This window comes from Pinus tabuliformis, chromosome 8, assembly GCF_031772625.1.
Source record: "Pinus tabuliformis cultivar Carrire ecotype Pingquan chromosome 8, CPIR1, whole genome shotgun sequence".
NCBI lineage: Eukaryota > Viridiplantae > Streptophyta > Pinopsida > Pinales > Pinaceae > Pinus > Pinus tabuliformis.
The window spans coordinates 1,076,665,757-1,076,686,487 of NC_142294.1; the positions used below are offsets into that span (position 1 = coordinate 1,076,665,757).

General features: G+C 46.0%; 1 protein-coding gene across 1 annotated transcript; it reads right to left on the bottom strand.

The window, feature by feature from the left end:
* Positions 1–2,744: 2,744 nt before the first annotated feature.
* LOC149239050 (histone H2A-like) lies at positions 2,745–3,179 on the bottom strand. The gene has a single exon (XM_089369738.1). The coding sequence runs from the start codon at positions 3,177–3,179 to the stop codon at positions 2,745–2,747; it is 435 nt and encodes a 144-aa protein (XP_089225864.1).
* Positions 3,180–20,731: the final 17,552 nt, after the last annotated feature.

Genomic DNA, 20,731 nt, shown 5'->3' on the forward strand with positions numbered 1-20,731 from the left:
GATCTTTTTGGGGTCCACCTTGACACCTTCACGCCCCACAATGTGGCCCAAATACTCAACTTCTTCCATGCCAAACGAACACTTAGACATCTTGACAAATAATTTATGCTGGCGGAGCAGTTGCAAGAGTAGATCTACATGCTAAAGATGTGTCGCCCAAGTGCCACTATAGATGAGGATGTCATCGAAGAAGACCAGGACAAATTTTCTGAGATATGGTTTGAGGAGGTGATTCATAAGGCTCTGAAAAGTAGAGGGGGCATTACAGAGACCAAATGGCATGACCAGAAACTCATAATGGCCTTCATGAGTTCTGAAAGCCGTCTTGGGAATGTCGACTTCCTTCATGTGAATTTGGTGGTAGCCTGAGTGAAGATCCAACTTAGTGAAGAATTGAGCCCCATTGAGTTCGTCTAGCAAATCGTCAACCACCGGGATGGGAAATTTATCTTTGACTGTCAACTTATTGAGGGCCCTGAAGTCGGGACACATCCGCCACTCCCCATCTTTCTTGAGGACCATGACCACTGGGGATGAATAAGGACCAATGCTGGGACGAATGACACCTGCTTCCAACAATTCCTTGATGATTTTTTCTATTTCATCCTTTTGGGTGAACGGATATCTGTATGGCCGCACATTTAGGGGTTGGGCCCCTGGAACCAATGTGATACTATGATCATGTTCCCCTCGTGAGGGTGTAAGCTCATGAGGCTTATCAAAGACCGTCTGATGTTTATTTAAAATCTGTTGCATCTGAGGATGAATTGGCAGAGACATGGTTTCGACTACCTGGATGGCATTAAATTGAGCTACCACTCCATGATGGCCCTTTTTTAACAATTTTTCCATCCTATGCGAGCTGATGATAGAGGGGGCTCCCGCCTGTAGCCCACGGAGGGTATGTGTGGAGTTGTTCTGCTTAAAACTCATATATAACTCCTGGAAATCCATTGTGATTGGCCCCAGAGTGCAGAGCCATTCCGCGCCTAGGACAATGTCGCAACCCCCCATGTTTATTGCAAACATGTGGGTTTTCAACTGATAATCCCCCATTTGAAGTTTGACATTTTCACAGCAGCCTTCACATTTCATTGTGCCCCCATCTGCAATTTGGACTTGGAAGTTAGAAACTACACGGACAAAACAATGCGCTGCTTCAGCGATCTTTTGATGTATGCAATTATGGGTACTTCCACTATCAATCAAGACTACTACTGGGCGATGTTTAAGAAAACCCCTGATTTTGAGAGTTTGAGGGGAAGAAATGCCTGCCAATGCATTTAGCGAAATAATTGGTTCGTCAGATACAATCTCCTTTTGGTTATCTTCTTCGATCGCCTCCGGTTCCTCAAGTGGTGGATCTTCCTCGGTGGAGCTGTAGTCAGTGGCATCTATTTGAAAAAACTTGGGCTCCTTGCATTTATGACCCGGGGAATATTTTTCATCACAGTAGTAACATAGTCCTTGCTTCCTTCTTTCGACCATTTCCGCAGGTGACACCTTTTGAATCTTAAGTGTCTGAGTCGTGTTGGGAGCCTGTGGGGGACGACCTTTAGCAGGGAAGTTGAGGCGGTTGGATTGGGCTGTTAATGCACGTTCCACCTTACGAGCTACCTGGCAAGCCTCTGTCCACGTGGGAGGGTGGTGGAGGAGAAACTGAGCTTTGATGGCTTCTTTCAGACTGCTGATAAAGCATTCCATGTAGAACTCATCTGTGAGACCCTTAGTGCGGAAGGCTAAGGCTTCAAAAGCGGTAATATATTCATCCACTGTACCCGTCTGTCGCAGCTTAGTGAGACGCCCCAAAAAAGAGTCTTCCTGTTCAAAGCGATTTCGAAGAGCTTTGGCAAATTGGGCCCAATTTTGAAAATGTCCATTGCAACGCTGATGCCATTCCTTCCATTGCCATCGTTCATTGTCCAAGTACATGGTGCCCACCATAAGCTTAGTCCCCTCATCTATGATATGATTCAATTGGAAATACTACTCCATTTGTGCTAGCCATGCGGACGTGTGAGAACCGTCAAATTTATGCATATCCAACTTGGGAGGTCGCTGACTGGGTGGTGGGTGGGTGTGCCAGATGTGGGGAGAGTGGCTAGACTCACCCTCATGGTATTCATGGCCATTATTTGCCTCCTCGTGGGCTGGCTCCTTGCCCTTCAGTGCGTTCTGTATCTGGATACTTATTCCTTTAATCTCATGTTGTATTTCGTTCACCGAAAATTGGATGGAGTTCACCTGGTCTTCAATTTTGTCCATCCTTTCATTGGCCATCGCTTGAGCGCGAGTTTCTACCATACACCAACCTGATGAAAAATTGGGACCGCCAAAAAAATTTTACCAGGAAATTGAATGGTACCACCTTGCTCAGCTCGTCGTCCTAATTCTGATGGGCTAGGTCACCAATAAGCGCCCCGGAAGATCTCAGACTCTTTTTTTTTTTTTTTTTTTTTAAACGTAGTAAATAGTACTGTAACATATAACAACAAAATGAGTTATTGTAAACCTATAAATCCTCGAAAGTTCAGCAAACTTGGAACCCTGAACTCTGAGTCTTAATTTTCCATACCTTTCGAAAGGGATTTATACATAAAACAGTATTTGAACAGGGCACACTACGAACAGAATTGATTTAAGACCTATATATATCTATAGAGTATTCACTAATAAGTTCCAAATTGGCTTTAGTAGAAAACAAAATGCCCCCAGAGGAAGAAAAAGTGATGTTATAAAAAACATCAATTTGGCGCATAAGCATACTTCACTTTCCCATTCTTCACTTTCTCGATGTACTTCTTGGAGAAGAGAGCGTAATTAATGCGTTGAATCACTCCACCGCTAGCGATGGTCACATTCTCGAAAAGTTTATCCAAATCCTCATCGAATCGGACGGCCAGCATAATGTGGCGAGGGATAATTCTGGTCTTCTTGAAACGACGGGCAGCTTTTCCGGCAAACTCCAACACTTCGGCGGTGAGATATTCCAAGACAGCGGCAAGGTAGACAGCCGCCCCGCCTCCAACCTGCTTGGCATACCACCCTTTCTTGATATATCTGGCAATCCTCCCCACTGGAAAGGTCAATCCCGCCTTCACTGTTTTGGTTACTCGCTTCTTCCTTGAGCCTGCTCCATTCCTCCCTCCCTTTTCGCTGCTCTTCCCGGAAGTCTCCATTTTCTGAATACTGCTCCTCTACCGCTGATTGTACTCGTAAATGGCGACCACCAATTGCTTCTGCCACAAAGCCACTTTTATTCTATAGATATATACATGCATATTCCCCTCCCTAAGAATCTACAGCTCTGTAACGCCCAAGCAAATGCATGATCGTAAGAAAAGTGCATAGCGCAATGGAGTTCAAGAACTACTGAAGATTATGTGCGGAAACAAAAAATGTGATCAATTCGGTTTGAAACAAAGAAGTGCGGGTATAGTTGTGCATTACGTAGTGCATAGGAGAAAAAGCATACTCGCCAGCTTCTCAGTTTGTTTGTTTGGCCTAGTATTGAGGTTCGTGCACTTTTCTTCTGCTCTTATTTACCAGTTTCCACTGCCAAACTCGAATTCAGAAATTAAGATTGCGTCCACTGCCAAACTCGAAGTCAGAGTACTACATGATGTCCTGAAACTCTACAAGATTGAGATTGCAGTTGGGAAATGATGATTCAAGCCTATTCTAAGTTGAAAGAGGGGAGTATGCACCTCACCACCTTTCACCCAACACCAACTCATGGCCATACCACCCTATGTGTCCATCAAAAACCACTCAAAAGAAAAAAAAAATTAAAAAAAAAAAAAATATATATATATATATATATATATATAAAATCAGAAAAGTCCAAGGGCCATAACATCATTGGCCCCACTCACCTACCACTCCATCTCCCCCATTGCCATCCCTTCCACTCCTACATCACCACATATTCCTCCTCCAAGAAAAAAAATAGAAAAAGGTGATGAAAAAGGCAGCTACATGTTTCCAATAGTAACTACAGGAAACCCTGTAGCAGCCTTTGCTCTCACAGCAGCAACTCTGCATGCACTCTTCTTCAGCACCAAGGAAAACAAGGAGCTCGAACACCCTTGCAAACATTGTGACTCCCATCCAAATGCTCAGTAGTAGCAACAACAAGACCAAGCACCTGCACATAGCAACAAAGACGACGACCACATCAACATGAAGAAATATACAAAAAAAATATCAAAGGATAAACACTGATCTGAACAAAAAATCATAGCAAATCCATCCTCTAGCATGCAGCAACCAAGCAAAGGAAGGCACGGGTATGGCACTTCATATGAGTTCTTCCCTAGGTATGATATAGTGAAAGTGTAGGTAAATGGAGAAAGTCAATTTTATAAGTTGGAGGTGGCCAGTTGACTTGGCCACCCTTAGCTCGAAAACAAAAAGTAAACTCCCATTCAACCTAACACGTGGCACCATCCCATCAAAGAGGAATGAGTTAAAAACATGGTTGACTGAAGTTGTGAAAGAGTGGGTCATGATTACGAGGAGAGGCTTCATGATAGCTAACGATGGGCGAATGGTCCATAAAAGGAAATCGCATACACTGCTAACCAATACACTGCTCCAAAGACTCGACCATAAAAATCAAATATTTCGAACTCTTATGAACCACTTGTTAAATTCGAAATCATAGAGGGTCGGGACCACCTTGCAAAGCCATCGAGGACAAAAACCTATTTCAACCACCCTACAGTAAACAACAACTACAGGAAACACAAGGTGTTACACAGTAATTTGTCACTGTCTCCTTGTCTGTCTCCCTACTGTGTCATGAATTCCAATTAATCATGCTCCTGCTCTCTAATCTGGCCAAAATGACCCACTTTGCCTAAGTTTATTTCATCATCGCGACTGTTATTAAAATAACCGCGCTCACTGGCGCCTGATAGTGCAACTGATGCGCTGCCAGCGCGGAAGCACACGGGTTTTCCGCGCTGGTTGAATTTCATGAGCCAGCGCATCCTATGTTTGTATTAAGTCGCGCTGACACAACTTTCTCCGTTATTAAGATGCGATGTCAGCGCCCTAGTGCAGTTATACACCCGCGCTGATCCAGTTTGGGTGAGTTTGTTCTAACAGCCAGCCTTCCAGATGACTCCAGACCTGGTTGTTGGCCTTGTGAATGTCGCCCTCCCTTCTATGGCAGGTCTATTCGTCATTTGGGCCACCTTCCTTGGAGATAAGCTCATCCTCCCACCATTAATGGAGACTCCTTCTCCTATTTAAACCTCTACCATTGCCATGAGCAGCTAGTTTGGATAGTGTGGAGTTGATAGTTCTTAGAGTGCTGCTGCTAGTAGGTAGTTGGTGTGACAAGTGTGGGATTGCTATAGCTTAAGGAAGGTTGGAGTGTTGCTTGTGTGAGAGAGAGTTCTTGTCTTGGGAAATCTACCTCTAAGGGTGAATGCTTAAGAGACTTGCTGGCTGGACCCTCTCGAGAAGGATTCAACGTCAGAACTTTGGTTGTACTCTTCTCTGTTATTGATTAATAATAGATGACTACTATTATGGTTCCACTTTCATTTGTCTTTGCAATGGTTAATGTAAGTTACGTCCTTTCTGACTGATGTATAATTTCTTTTATTAGATTTCACGCTTGTGTTTGTCTTTCTCTTCGTGTGTGCAGGTATCTATTCACGGAGATCGTGGAGGATCATGACCGGCCAAAGCGAAGGAGGGAGAGCGGCATCTCTTCATCAAACAATAGCCTTGGAATCCAAGTAGTGTTCATTGCCTACCTTTTATTTGCAATTAGGAACTTGCATAGTAGCATTAACTGATTGTTGCTAGACCCATTCTGGGCTAGTAGGGATCGCCTCTATCCGTAGAGGGGATTTACCTCTCCAACAATTTGGCGACTCCGCTGGGGAGCTGGCCTTTGTCTCTTTTTGTTCATTCTTGCTTTGAGTTTGATTGTTACTCTCTTTTCAAAGATCAGGGGTTAGTCCTCTGCTTTTAACCTTCCTGGTTCAATCTGGGAGGTGCCTTAATTGTTTAAAGAGTTATTGCCTTGGTTTGGGAGCTTTTGGCTTGTTTGTGCTTTTTTTTTAGCCTCAGCGCGGTTTATATCAAAATAGTCGCGCTGACAGCGCATAGCTGTTTCTTTGACTCCGTGGTCATCGCACTTGTACGCTTAACACTCGCGACGATTCTGAAAAACGAACCAGCGTGACTAAGCCGTGTACTTCCGCGCTTTGTTGCTATGCGTGACTTCTGGTCAGCGCATTGTTACTGAGTGTTACCCACGCTGATCCTGTAGAATTGAATTTGTTTCAATTTTGCTTCCTGAGCCTGTTGGTTTGACTGTCCCCTACTTTTTCCACCTGGTTTATGACTTGGTTTTCATTGTTTGAACTATAAAGCATTCGCTTGCGAAGTCTTGTCGGGCGAATCCTGTTTTGTGTCCGATGACCTAGTGTTATCGTCCCGTTTTCGCTGGATTGATTTTGTTTTATCACTCGTTCACAAAGATTCGTTGCTACTTGCCTTTGCTTTTGCGAAAACCTTCCTCTTTTGCTTTCTTTGCTTGGTTGTTTAGGTGATTGTCAGCGAACCAGTCCTTGGATTGTTTCGATTACTTCTCGCTACCCAGACACAGATTACAATTGCTTGGGTTCAACCGGCTCTTTTCACGCTTGTTGTGTTTTTCATTGAGTGATTTTATTTCTCTTTACTCGGTGTTGCTGTCTCTCAAAATTCATTTCAAGTGCATTGTGCCATTGAAAAAGAAATCGAACTAATATCTTTTGCATTCAATAGTTAATGAGAAAAAGAGCATTTCATTGATTTGTGTTCTCAAAAGAAAAGTCTCATTTCTTTGCCATTAGCTGCATTAGATTGTTTGATTGATTGAGTTCATTTTGTTTGATTGAAAACTCTTAACCCTCTCATAGTTAGAATTCATCGAACGAAATGGTATTCTTTGGCATGTAGTTTGCATCTAGGTAATTGTGAGAGATCACACGATAAGGCCTGAAACCGAAACTTAATTCAAGATCAACCATAAAATAAACCGAATAAACCTAAAAACGCATTGGAACTTAACGCAAACATCTAGAGGTCTAGGCTAGAGACGTGTTCCGACGTCTTTAAACATAGTCACTATTGTTTCACATTACGGTTGGGTGATTCCTCTTTCTGTGACTCGATAGTGGTCTAACACGGATTGTGCTCCCACGTACCGTTGCGTATATAGGGAGACCCTACTAGGCTTTTATCCTTGATCCATAGGAAGCCGAGTCTGCCGCCTTGTGAACCGTAATGCACCGAACACAGCATTCAGGAAGATTGACTGCAGTACGGAAAGTCCTTGGTTCTCATACGATTGCCAAGGTGTATAAGCAGTTTTACGGATTGCTTGGTAAACCCTTTGCCTAGAGTCTCCAGAGCAGTCACTTTTGATCCTTTTCGGACTCCCTAAAAGAAAAGGTGCCAGTGAGCGTCTTGTCACTTCGTTCTCATTAAACATTCGAAGGAGACTAGAGTCATCTTTTCGTCCTTTTCTCGACTCTTGAAACATGAAAAGGTCAAGTTTAGTTCCTGTGTCTTAAAAATTTATTCGGCCACGATAACATCACCTGGTTAGATCTTGTGTGCGTTAGTTTGAGTAGGGTCTTTTATCGTTAGATTCCTTTAGGTTTTGTGTGGGGTTTGTCATCCTGGCTGACCCGTCAACTCCCGTTCCAAGTGATCAAGGTTCTCCATCTTCTGCTGCTCCTGAGGTACCAGTTGTAAGCGATACTCTTCCTGTTATCCCGAGTATCCAACCTATCAACTCACGTGCCCCGGGCGACGAAGATTACGAAGAAGATTGGAACCCTATCTGGGAGCCTGACGAGGACGATATTCCTGTTACCCCTCCTGGTATTTCATCTCCAATGTCTACTTCCCACATGGATGAGACATCTCCCAGCGCAAGTGAGACACCTGTGGTGTCAAATGTTGACATTCCCATCCCAGCTACTTCTCCACTCCCCCCGCGTTATCAGTCGCTAAGGGATAGAGTAGCTGCCAGGACTCCTGGTACGACTATGTGGGATCCTCATGTCATTCCCACCACTGAACCCTTTGTTTCACAACCCCATACTACACCTGTTACCTCAGTTCCCACGAATCCAACCGTTTGTGTATCATACTCGACTTCGGTCGTTAGTGCCGTGACAACGTCTTCGTCTACGAACACTGGTGCTGATCCCTCTCACAGTCAAGTGAGTAGTGGCCAGTCGGAACTCTCGCCTAGAGTCATCGACCCTGCACAAAGCGTTCCATCCTCTTCTGGTCCTGTTCCAGGAGGGGGGCCATATGATGCCTATGGGCAAGCTGTTCAGGACCCGAATGCACAAGGTCCACTCTTTTATTACGATTCTACTGTTCAATATCTCCAGTTCACTCAAACCATGCCTCTTCAACCCTTCGTTGAAGTTTCGATACCGTTATCCATTGCTTGGGACTCCAGTACTCATTCTTTTCATGGGGGCCAGGCAATCCCTGCGCAGCCTCAAGGACCGCCTAATCAAGGCCAACCACCTTATGTGCAAGCCCCCCAAGGGCAGCCACTTTATGGCCAGTCTTACCCAGGACAATCTGGGGGCCCACAAGGAAAACCCTATCAGGGACAACCTTTGGCCGCTGGTGGTCCATCATTTTCCTACCAGAGTCAACCTTCTGGTTATCCGGGGCAACCTGGTACCCAGCAAGGTTACCCGTCTGGACAACCAGGACAGCCTTACATCCAACAAGGCCAACCTGGTCTCCAGCAGGGTTATCCCTCTGGACAAGCTGGGCAAACTTATAATCCTCAAGGTCAACCAGCAGTCCAACAGGGGTATCCTCTTGGGCAAGGGGGGCAACCCTACGTACAGCAGGGCCAACCTACTGCTCAGTCTGGTCATCCTTCTGGGCAAGGGGGGCAACCCTACGTACAGCAGGGCCAACCCACTGCTCAATCTATGCATCCTCCTGGGCAAGGGGGGCAACCCTACGTACAGCAGGGCCAACCCACTGCTCAGCCTGTGCATCCTTCCGGGCAAATGGGCCAGCCTTCTATGCAGCAAGGCCAACCCACTGTCCACCCTAATCATCCATCTAGACAGGCTGGCCAACCTCAAGGTCAACCGGCCGTCCAGCCTGCTCGGCCATCTGTTCCGCAAGGACAACCCTTGGTTGCTCAAGGACAACCTGGCGCCCAGCAAGTACGTCCTTCTGGGCAAACAGGTCTATCCCAAACCCAACCAGGCCAACCTTCCAACCAGATGATCCAAGCCCAACCTGTTCAAGGACATTATTCTGGGCCCCAAACTCAAATGGGCTATCAAATGCAAGGTGGGCCACGGCCCCAACCTTCTTACTAAGCGCAGCCTTCTTATCAGGCTCAGTATGGATCTCAGCGAATGTATGGCTACCAGCAACCCCAGGGGCAAACTCAGTTTACCCCTTATCAAAATTACCAACAGATGTAGGTCACTCCTTACCAAAATTATCAGTATGCTGCACCTGCAGGTCAAGTTGCTAATCCATGGGGTGCTGGGGGGCAGACCCAGGTTCATCTGTCTGCATATGGACAGAATCCGTATGGACAGAACCCCTACGGGCAAGGTCCCTATGGGCCAGGTCCCTTTGGGCCGGGCCCATCCGGACAGAGTCCACGGGGGCAACCACCACCTGGTTGGAACCCTGGTACTGCCTCGCTTCCATAGCCACAAATTTCCTTTAACCCTCAGTTGCCTTTCTTAGCGACGTTGGAACTTCCGGATGTGTCCAAGTTAACGAATGACCCCATTCTGCATAATCCGTATTGGCCACCAGTTCCAACTAAAATACCCGGTGATTGTCCCAAATTTGATGGCAAAGCTGGTGAAGATCCTCAAGCCCATGTCATGACCTATCACCTTTGGTGTTCATCGAACTCATGGCTTGATGACTCTATCCGGCTCCGCCTCTTTCAGAGGACTCTCACTGGCTCAGCCACTAAGTGGTATATTGAGCTGAATCGCGGCACGTTTCAAGATTTCAACTCGTTGGCTATGGCGTTCTTAACTCATTTTCAGTTACCCATTCGGTACGAGACAGGGACACATCTCCTCACGTCTCTCAAACAGGACACGGCTACGCATATATCTAATCATATACATGAATGGAGAAGGCGTCGTCGCTTGATCAAATTCTGGATTCCTGATCAACTCCTGACCGATTGGTTCACGACTTCCTTTGTCCCTGCAATTGCGCGGGACATCGCCATGGGAGCTTGTGTAACTGAAGAGCAAGCTATCGCGCATGCTCAGTACCTTGACTTAGTGTACTCTCAGTTGGGTACTTTATATGATTATTTGCCAGACGCCCCGAGGCCTGGACAGTCCAAGGCTCCGCCAAAACCATCTGTTGACGGAGTCATTGGTTCTGTAAATTCGTCATCAAAGAAATCGGCTGCAAACCCTAGGAAGAAAAAACATAACGCTTCTAATGGAAATGCTTCTCAGGGCCAATCTAATTCTGGGAGTACCTCTGAGGTAAACGCCATTCATTCCACCGCGGCAGATAAATCCTCAAAAGGGAAAAAGAAAGGGAAAGCTAAAGATAAATCTGGACAGCCCAAGCAGGATCCCCCTAAGCCTCCGTCCGAGGAAGGAGCTAAACGAAAACCTAAGTATCCTTGTCTCATCTGTGATGAGGATCACTACACTAAGGACTGCCCAAGGTGGTCCGAAGTTATTCAACTTTTGAAAGGTGCTCCTGGGCCTCCTGCCGTGCTTAAAGAGCCTTTCCCTTCCCAGTAGACTCAAATGGTGGCAGACCCATCTCAACCCTCTTCCTCGTTCGGTTCTCAAGTGTTCATGGCTAGAACGATTCCCATCCATGTTTCAACTCGAGCGAAAGACTATCCATCTCATGCCGGGAAAGAGCTGGAGGTTCCCTCCAGCGCTCCTCCGTCCAGTTCTGGTCCTCTCCACATTGAAAGGCCCAGCACTGAGACGATCCCCCGACCCCCTCCAAAAGGTGTACTCCGGAAGTCGTCTTACAACCCGAATGCTCGTGCTGCCCAGCATTATAGCATTGTTGAGGACTTAGCTCAGGCTCTGTCTGCTATGTCCACTCTAGAAGTCCTCCAGAGCTGCCCCTCCCAGAGGAAGTCCTTGCTATCAGCTATTGGTGGCATCGACCCAGCAGATTCAGATTTGATCTCTTTTGATCTCGTGGGTTTTACACAGAGACTGCCTCACCAAGTTGCTTTCCTCATACAGGTCATCATCAATGGCAAGACAATTCATCGAACGGTCATTGATGAAGGTGCCTCAACTTGCATCATGTCTGTTGCTTGCTGGAAGGCTATTGGTTCTCCTACTTTGAGTTAGTCTCCTACGACACTAGAAGCCTTCGACGGAAGAGAGTCCCATCCTTACGGTATCCTCCAACGCTTGCCCATCTCTTTGGAAGGGAAGACGGTAGAAGTGGAGGTCGAAGTTGTTGACGCCAATCTTACCTACAACCTCCTCCTCGGATGTAGCTGGACATACGCCATGCAAGCCGTGGCTTCCTCCCTGTTCCGTGTCATTCGTTTCCCTCACCAAGGGAAGATTGTCATGGTGGACCAGCTCTCCTTCTTCGCTTCTTCTTCTGAAGGTAATGTGCCATTTGTGGAGCATACCTCTAAGTCGTTCGAGAGCGTGGGTGCCGGACTTTTCAAAGATCCCGCTTTAATGGGAGTCTTTCCCCTCCCACCTCTGAATCTCGCCCCTATCAACATGATCTTTGTACGTTCTGATCTGTGGGTTCTTCCTCCCGCGAATCAGGAAGACTCTTGGGGTGATATGATGCCATTGAGTCCTGCCGAGCTCAACTACGTCGAGATTGTCGCTACATCGGCTCCCCCTGCTGAACCTGCTCTTCCGAGCAGTGTTCCCGATTCATATGTTCATTTCCCTTGGCTAGGAGATGAGGCTACTTCGGATCCATTGAAAGAAATTTTTCCTTCCGATGAAGCCATCATAGAGACTATGTCTCTCGAAGAGCTCCCTTGGTCAGATCACCACCATCGCTCTTCGTTTCTCCCTCCCCATCCAAAAATGATCGCATGTCTCGAGCGGTTTGCTTCGTGTATCCCATCCCCGCCCCTTCAAACACCTATTCAGCTTTACCAAGTGTCTTCTGAGGGCAATATGGGTAACATCACGCAAACCCAACCCATCGACATCTCTGTCAAACCAGGGATTGTTGAATACATTTACATTGGAGTCACTTGTACTCCGAGGAGGTTCAACTTTACACTGCTCTATTTCGCGAATTCCGTGATGTCTTCGCATGGTCCTACGAGGAAATGCCCGGCATCGACCCCAGTATCGTGGTGCACGAAATACCGACGTACCCAGGGGCTAAGCCTGTCCGTCAGCGCTTACGCCCAGTGCACCCCCGAAAGGCTGCAGCCATCAAGGCCGAAGTCGAAAAGCTTCTCAAAGCCGGATTCATTTACCCCATTCCCCTTACGGATTGGGTGTCTAATATAGTCCCTGTGAATAAAAAGCAGGGTACTATCCGGGTCTGTGTTGACTACCGTGATATCAATCGTGCCTGTCCGAAAGATAACTTCCCTACACCCTTCATCGATCAGCTTATTGATGAGTGTGCAGGGAGTGAGATTTACTCGTTTATGGACGGCTTCTCTGGCTATAACCAGATCAACATTGCACCCGCGGATCAACATAAGACGGCTTTTATTTGTCCTTGGGGCACCTTTGCCTATAAGAAGCTCCCTTTCGGTCTCAAGAATGTCGGCGCTACATTCCAACGTGCAATGTCTTATGCCTTTCATGATATTCGTCACATTGTACAACCATACCTGGATGACCTCCCAGCTCATTCAATCAAGCGTCAGGACCATCCCTCTCATCTTCGCGAAATTTCTCTCCGCTGTCGACACTACCGTATTAGGCTCAATCCTCATAAGTGTGTCTTTTGCGTGGAATCAGGCAGACTACTCGGGTTCATCGTCTCCCGAGAAGGCATCCGTCTAGATCCCCTCAAAGTCGAGGCCATCCTGAATCTTCCTCCCCCTGCTTCTTTGCAGCAATTGCAGAGCTTGCAGGGCAAAGCGAATTTTCTTAGACGATTCATTCCGAATTATGCCGAGGTGGCTAAGGGTTTCACATGGTTATTGAAGCGAGACACACCCTTTCGTTGGGATGCTATCGCTCAGGAGTCTTTCGAGCGACTCAAGGACCTCCTTGTCTCGGCTCCACTCTTAAGACCTCCGAATTACCACCGTGATTATACTCTCTATCTAGCTACCGCTGACACCACCATCGGCATGGTTCTAGTGCAGGATGATGATGACGGCAATGAGCACGTTATCTATTACCTTAGTCGCAACCTTTTGGATACGGAAACTCGCTACGCTTATGTCGAGAAGTTGGCATTGGCAGCTGTCTGCGCCGTCCAACGTTTCCGGCACTATATCCTGTTATGCACCACGACCGTGATTTATGACTGCAACCCAATGACCTACATTTTGTCGCGTCAGCTACTGGGGGGCAAATACTCGAAATGGATCGTAATCCTCCAAGAGTTCGAATTGGAATTTACTGCTTCCAAGTCTAAGAAGTCTCTGGTCTTTGCTGAATTGCTCTGTTCTTTGCCCTCTCCTTCTGCACCCTCTCGTTCGGAGGGGCATATCCCGGATGAAACGTTGTTTCTCATCAGCACCCTCGACCCTTGGTATGGGGACATCATAGTATATTTTCAAACGTCTTCCTTCCGTCCCAATGTATCGAAAGACGCTCGACGGAGGATTCGTCACCAATCTCAACCCTATCGCATTATTGGCGATACCCTGTACCGCTTCGGCGCTGATTCTGTTCTCTGCCGATGTTTGACTCTCAAGGAGGCTGAGCGGGTGTTGAATGACTGCCACTCCGGTGCTTGTGGCGGCCACATGTCCGGATATGCCACCGCCCAAAAAATTCTCCGGTGCTTGTTAGAAAGTAATTTTGATTACATCACATATCAACACATTCCGAGACGATTAAACACATTAACTGATGCATTGGCAAACCATGTGTTAGATAGACACTTGCGTAACAGATAAACATCATACAAGAAGACACAAAAAGCATAATAAGACCATAGAATAAGCATGTGTATATAAATGAATCCTTTTCCAAGCATAGTTTGCATGTGTGCTTTTAAGCTTGCATAAAAATTAAAATATGTGGGTCGTGTGTTATGCAACTGATACATTAGATTACATTTGTATTAGACATCTGCATAGCATATAAAAACATCATCACATGTGAAAGATCCATCCAAAATCAGTATATATATATATATATATATATATATCACGCGGCGCACCAAGGCGCTCAAAAAATAAGTGTATATGTCTAAAGTAAAGCCGGTGTCCTCAGTACATCTGAGACATATGTCTCTCAAAAAACATCAGTGGAAATAAAACCTAGATGTCTACTGTGGTGGGTTATGCTCTCTGTAGCATACAGCTGCCCGTGCCACCCGCCTCAGAAGACGGTGCATCCTGGGTTCCACCCCCACTGTGTGGATCTGAGATGCTATAGGGACCTCCTCGATCCCCTGGTAATCTGGCACCCCCGCCAGTAAGCCCTCGAGGTTGTGTGCCACAGTCTCCGTCGTATCGACTCCCGGAGGAGCCAGGGCCAGGACTCCAGCACCTTGTCCCTCTCTCCGTGCCTCTGGGGCTAGACCAACGGGTCTCGTGGGTCCCACATCTGCACACCATAGCATTCATCAAGACATGTACATGAAAAATTAAAAAACATTACAAAAGATAAAAATTAAAAAAGAGATCAAGTGTCATACCTCCATTGCCCCAATGCTCTCCTGCTGGCAGTGGCATGTCTGGATCACCGTGGAAGTCTATGCCAGCATATGGCCAGTCCTCTACAAAAATAACCTGTCGATCCAGCCACTCTCGAAAATAAACACCCCATGCCACTGGGCGGCTGCCACCTCCGCGAGGCATGACATGGCCCCATCGACTGGCCCTCGTCTCCCGGGGACCTCTGGGTGGATCCACGACCATGTCCTGAAGCTGTAAAGCCGGTACCCGCTCCAGCATGAGCGGAAGTAAGAGTGACCCATAACTGAACTGTTTCGACTCACCGCGTCGACAGTTGCTCAGTTGTCTCTTCATGATGGTTGTTACTGTTGCTGCCCAGTTGAATATGGTGAGCTTTAAACACTCAAGAGCTAACAGCAGATGGGTCTTCGAGGCCTCGTGATTGGCCAAGCAACCCGCTGCCCGGGTCACCATGAAGAGTATGGTGCGAAGGACGATGTCATCCACCGTCGGAATACCCACCTTCCCACTCCGTGTTTTACGTGCCCGCGGGCACACTCGAGCCATCAGAATATCAAGGGTCTCACCACTGGGTTGTTGCCCCTCCAGAATGGGCATCTCGCCCCGGCGTGACAACCCAATCAAAAAATAAATATCCGTGTAATCAAACTCGATATCACGGCCTCGAATTGTGAATTTTCCGTCAACTGGGTTCCAGGCTCTGATTAAGAGCTCGAGGAGATCAGGTTATGCTCTCAGGCGCGGAGTGAGGAAAAATTTGAGGAACCCGCATGCCCGCATTGCATTACGGCACTCCGCATTGGCATAAGCTACTATATCTTCGTTATCGCGAGCTCTCTCTTGCCAAACAAATGCCATTGTGTCCTGCATGACCATAAAAAACTATTGGAGCACTGATCGTTGAAGTTTATACGTTCAAATTATTAAAAATATAACTTCACGGCGTCAGCGCGACTGTTTTAAAAATAGTCGCGCTGATAATGGCGCCCTGTGTTTTTTTTCTTTGGGTCAGCGCGGAAGCACACGTGTTTTCCGCGCTGATCCGGAGGTGGTGTGTGTAAAAATTAATCGATCAGTGCGGACCCGATGAGGAAATCCGCGCTGACCGAGAGCGCATTGAAGCTCCAAAAATTTGCCCAAATGGCCACTTCCCACCGTGGAAATGCTGCAAAAAAGGCTCAAAATAAAGCGCAGGGAGAGGAGAACCTACCTGGAACAAGTTGCAGGATGGATGGTGTCCGCACGGGATGGAATTCGCTCCGTCAACCTCGCAGCTCCACAACGTTCTCCACGGCTCAAAATGGTAACAATGGTAAAAAATTTCTTTTACCCCCCTATTTATGGTAAAAAATTTATAATTGACTATGGTTTTTCATAAATGTGGGTTTTTGTCATGTTTTTACCATGTATTTCATGCCAATGTCGCTCTGCTATGTGTTTTATGCATTTTTTTTAACATGTCGAACAGGTTTACGCGGGTGGTGTTCTTGTGCAGGTTCTCAAAACCGGCAGGGTCACGACGGTTCTATATACACTTGGTCCCAAAAAACGTCGTCTTTAAGCTCTTTTTCGACGTAAAGCAAGAAAAGATGGCCGAGCTCCCTTTCGGCTTGTTAAACGAAATGAGAGGCGGTCGCTTTTAAAGCTCTTTTTTCGACCGTTTAAACTAAAAAGATTGTCGGGTGTTTGTCGTTTCACACTCGTTAATGGCTCCAAAACGACATGCTTCTGACCGCTTTTTTACTTTTTCGGGTCGAAGTCACTACTTACGAAAAGTACTCCTCGATCATATTGGTCGGGCGGTTCTTTCAAGCATTGTTTTATACTTTTTCGGGCTCACGAGACACAACTCTACGAAAAAGGACTCCCCTGGAGTTTTCTTTTCTGTTGTCTTTTCAGACTCTCTAAACAAGGAAAGACGCCGAGTTATTCCTTTGTCAGACTCGTTAAAACTTGATGACATCGGACGCCATCGAAATGACGCTTTCCAAGCATATGCTATCCCTGTCAAGCTTACCATCCAAAAATAATCGGGGTACCTGCCAGAAATGGTGGGGAAAATGGAACTGTAATAATGGTCGTGTCGGCAGTATGTCGCTCTTGAACATGGCACTCGTCTGCATTCGTGTCTGGGTGGGGATTTCTCATCTTGTCTTACACTAGCCTCCGTGGGTTTGGGTTACCCTATTTCGACCTCTCATCTGCTCATTGCCTTGTCACCATGACCTCTGCTCATTTGATGTCAAAATACTACCAAATCCGTTGTCGTGCCGCCGATATGTTCAAGAGAAGTTGACCTCTGCAAGCTTACAACCTCCCTTTGATGTCTCACACAAAATATCCTTCTCTGTCTCGTGTCGATGATGTGGGAAACATCATGGCCCACCTTCGATCAAGGTTACTTCCTGTCAACTTCAGCTCATTATCCAGGAAAGTGACCTAGAGACTCCCTTTAGGTGCCTTAGAGCCTGCATGCCTCAATGGCAGGTTCTTCATGTTCGACGTGAGGTTTTCATCATTGGCCTCCGATCGAATGATTCTGCAGGTGTTCGACACCAGCTCATTGATTCACACGCCGCGGATTGTACCTATAAGTACCTTGAGGACCATTGTCATTATTGGTGGTACCTCTCGCGTCTGTTAACAGTTTTCATTATTGGCTGGTAATCAGACGATGTTCATGCATGTTCGACTTCAGCTCATGTATTCACATGCTTGAACTTGTACTTTGTTCGGGTTGGGATGGAGCGCAAGACCCTGGTTTTTGTCTGCTGCGAACCAGGTTGCGATTTTGTGGATTATTACTACATGACTCATTGATGGATCACTGCGCCCATACCTGAGTCTTTTGGGATGGCTGCGACCATACCTTATTATCATCATGGTCTCTTCAGCTGGGTGGCTGCGTCCATACCACAGACCTTCTTCATATGTCTTTTGGATGGCTGCGCCCATGCCTAGACTACATGTAATCAAGATATCAGTTGTACGTGCGGATCCTTCCTGGTGGTGTTCCAGTTCAGCGAGCTTGTAAAGCATTTCACCCCTCCCACTCTCTCTGGCTTCATGCTTTAGGGGGCATCTGTTACACAGTAATTTGTCACTGTCTCCCTGTCAGTCTCCCTACTGTGTCATGAATTCCAATTAATCATGCTCCTTCTCTCTAATCTGGCCAAAATGACCCACTTTGCCTAAGTTTATTTCATCATCGCGACTGTTATTAAAATAACCGCGCTGACTGGCGCCTGATAGTGCAACTGATGCGCTGCCAGTGCGGAAGCACACGGGTTTTCCGTGCTGGTCGAATTTCATGAGCCAGTGCATCCTATGTTTGTATTAAGTCGTGCTGACACAACTTTCTCCATTATTAAGATGCGATGTCAGCGCCCCAGTGCAGTTATACACCCGCGCTGATCCAGTTTGGGCGAGTTTGTTCTAACAGCCAGCCTTCCAGATGACTCCAGACCTGGTTGTTGGCCTTGTGAATGTCGCCCTCCCTTCTATGGCAGGTCTGTTCGTCATTTGGGCCACCATTCTTGGAGATAAGCTCATCCTCCCACCATTCATGGAGACTCCTTCTCCTATTTAAACCTCTACCATTGCCATGAGCAGCTAGTTTGGATAGTGTGGAGTTGATAGTGCTTAGAGTGCTGCTGCTAGTAGGTAGTTGGTGTGACAAGTGTGGGATTGCTATAGCTTAAGGAAGGTTGGAGTGTTTCTTTTGTGAGAGAGAGTTCTTGTCTTGGGAAATCTACCTCTAAGGGTGAATGCTTAAGAGACTTGCTGGCTGGACCCTCTCGAGAAGGATTCAACGTCAGAACTTTGGTTGTACTCTTCTCTGTTATTGATTAATAATAGATGACTACTATTATGGTTCCACTTTCATTTGTCTTTGCAATGGTTAATGTAAGTTACGTCCTTTCTGACTAATGGATAATTTCTTTTATTAGATTTCACGCTTGTGTTTGTCTTTCTCTTCGTGTGTGCAGGTATCTATTCACGGAGATCGTGGAGGATCATGACCGGCCAAAGCAAAGGAGCGAGAGCGGCATCTCTTCATCAAACAATAGCGTTGGAATCCAAGTAGGTGTTCATTGCCTACCTTTTATTTGCAATTAAGAACTTGCATAGTAGCATTGACTAATTGTTGCTAGACCCATTCTGGACTAGTAGGGATCACCTCTATCCGTAGAGGGGATTTACCTCTCCAACACAAGGATCTATGGGAAACAGTGGACATTCACAGAGAATGCTAAAATGAGGTGCATATGGTCTAGCTTCTTAGAAATTCTCTTCATCCAAACAAGCACAGTGAAAGGTAGGTGGCTCATATCTCCTATGCTTTGAATTGGTAGCTAGGAACATGAATTTTTTTTTTTAAGTGAAAATAGTGGGCCTGGGGGTTTTTTAAAAGATAATTGTGAACAAGTTGGAAATTTGTGTAGAGATATAGGAAAATTATAGTCATCCACCACCCTCAATCACCATAGTAACTAAAGCTAATCCCGCTAGAATCCTTACAGTCAGCGAACCAAAACATGAAAAATGATAGGAGGGTTTAACAAAAGGAAACTCACAGAGACATCTAGAATACACCTCCATCCCCCTATGATAGAAATATTCAGAATACATAACTAGTTGGGATTATTTGAGCTACTCAGAGGATATGATGATGATGTAGCTTGAGAATTTTCCATGGCACTTAACCCTCAGGCTAGGATCAGTGCTACCATGACAGTAAGAGTACTGCCAATTACAAGTAATCCTAAAGTAATTAGCAAAATCACTAGACTTCCTCAATGGATGCCACAGAGAAAGGAGGATAAGGCTGCAAGGAATTTTGCAAAGAATAACTTTTTTCTTAAGGGATGAAGAGCCAATTGAGGATAAAAATGGGATAAGAAGGGAAGGCCTTCCCTACCCTTGGAATGAGATAAGTTATCATATTCTCAAATATATCTCTTGTGAAGGGAGGCTTAGTATAGTCTATGGCTATAAATTTGGGCTCCTCCATGAATTGAGATTTGGAGAGGGGACACCTAATGACATAAGAGTCAGAATATCCTACTTATTACTACAATCAATAATAGACATGAGCCTAAAATTACAACAAGGAAAACATCAACAATTATCCCACCATGGACATATTAAGCTAATATTAGAGGATGCCCTGAGCAAACTCAGAATCCCCATTCAATGGTCCACATTCAAAGACATGGAAAGAGAGGTTGTGATTGATATACAAGCCCTCGAATATGATAGGGACAACACCTCTAGTGCTAAATATGAAGAAGAAGAACCTGAATAAGAAGAAGAAGAAGAAGAAGAAGAACCTGAAGAGGAAGAGGAAGAACCTAAAGAGGAAGGAGAGGAACCAGAGGAAGAAGAGGAGGCAGAAACAGAGGAAACAGAGGAAGAAGAAGAAAAACAAGAAGGAGAAGAGGAGAAAGGTGAAGAGAAGGAACAAGAGTAAGAAGCAATCCCTAAGAAACAAACCCAAGGAAAGGGAGGAATCTCCAAGGTTGTCTCTGGAACCAACGGAGAGGGAGGCAGTTGCTGCCTTGACTACCCTAAGCACACTTGTAAAATCAAAAGGTAAGAGACAGATGCAGATTCCCTTATATTTCAAAACAAGGATGAGCACTAGGATCAAACAGGGGAGACCACAAACAAACACGAAGACTCTTATCATTATTGAGGACTCACTAAAAGAACAAGAAAAGCTAGTCTCCCCAGAAATGAAAGGTGAATAAGTAACATCAAAATAGGCTTCCCCGAAGTCTCTAATCACCTATGTTAGAATGCATGTCACCAGGTCAGAATGAACAAATCAAAACAAAGAAACTTTGACCCCATTTCAGAAAGGAAAAAGCCTCC

What these genes read in the sequence shown, in the direction of transcription:
- LOC149239050 (XM_089369738.1), bottom strand. Translation starts at nt 3,179, where the DNA reads ATGGAGACTTCCGGGAAGAGCAGCGAAAAGGGAGGGAGGAATGGAGCA.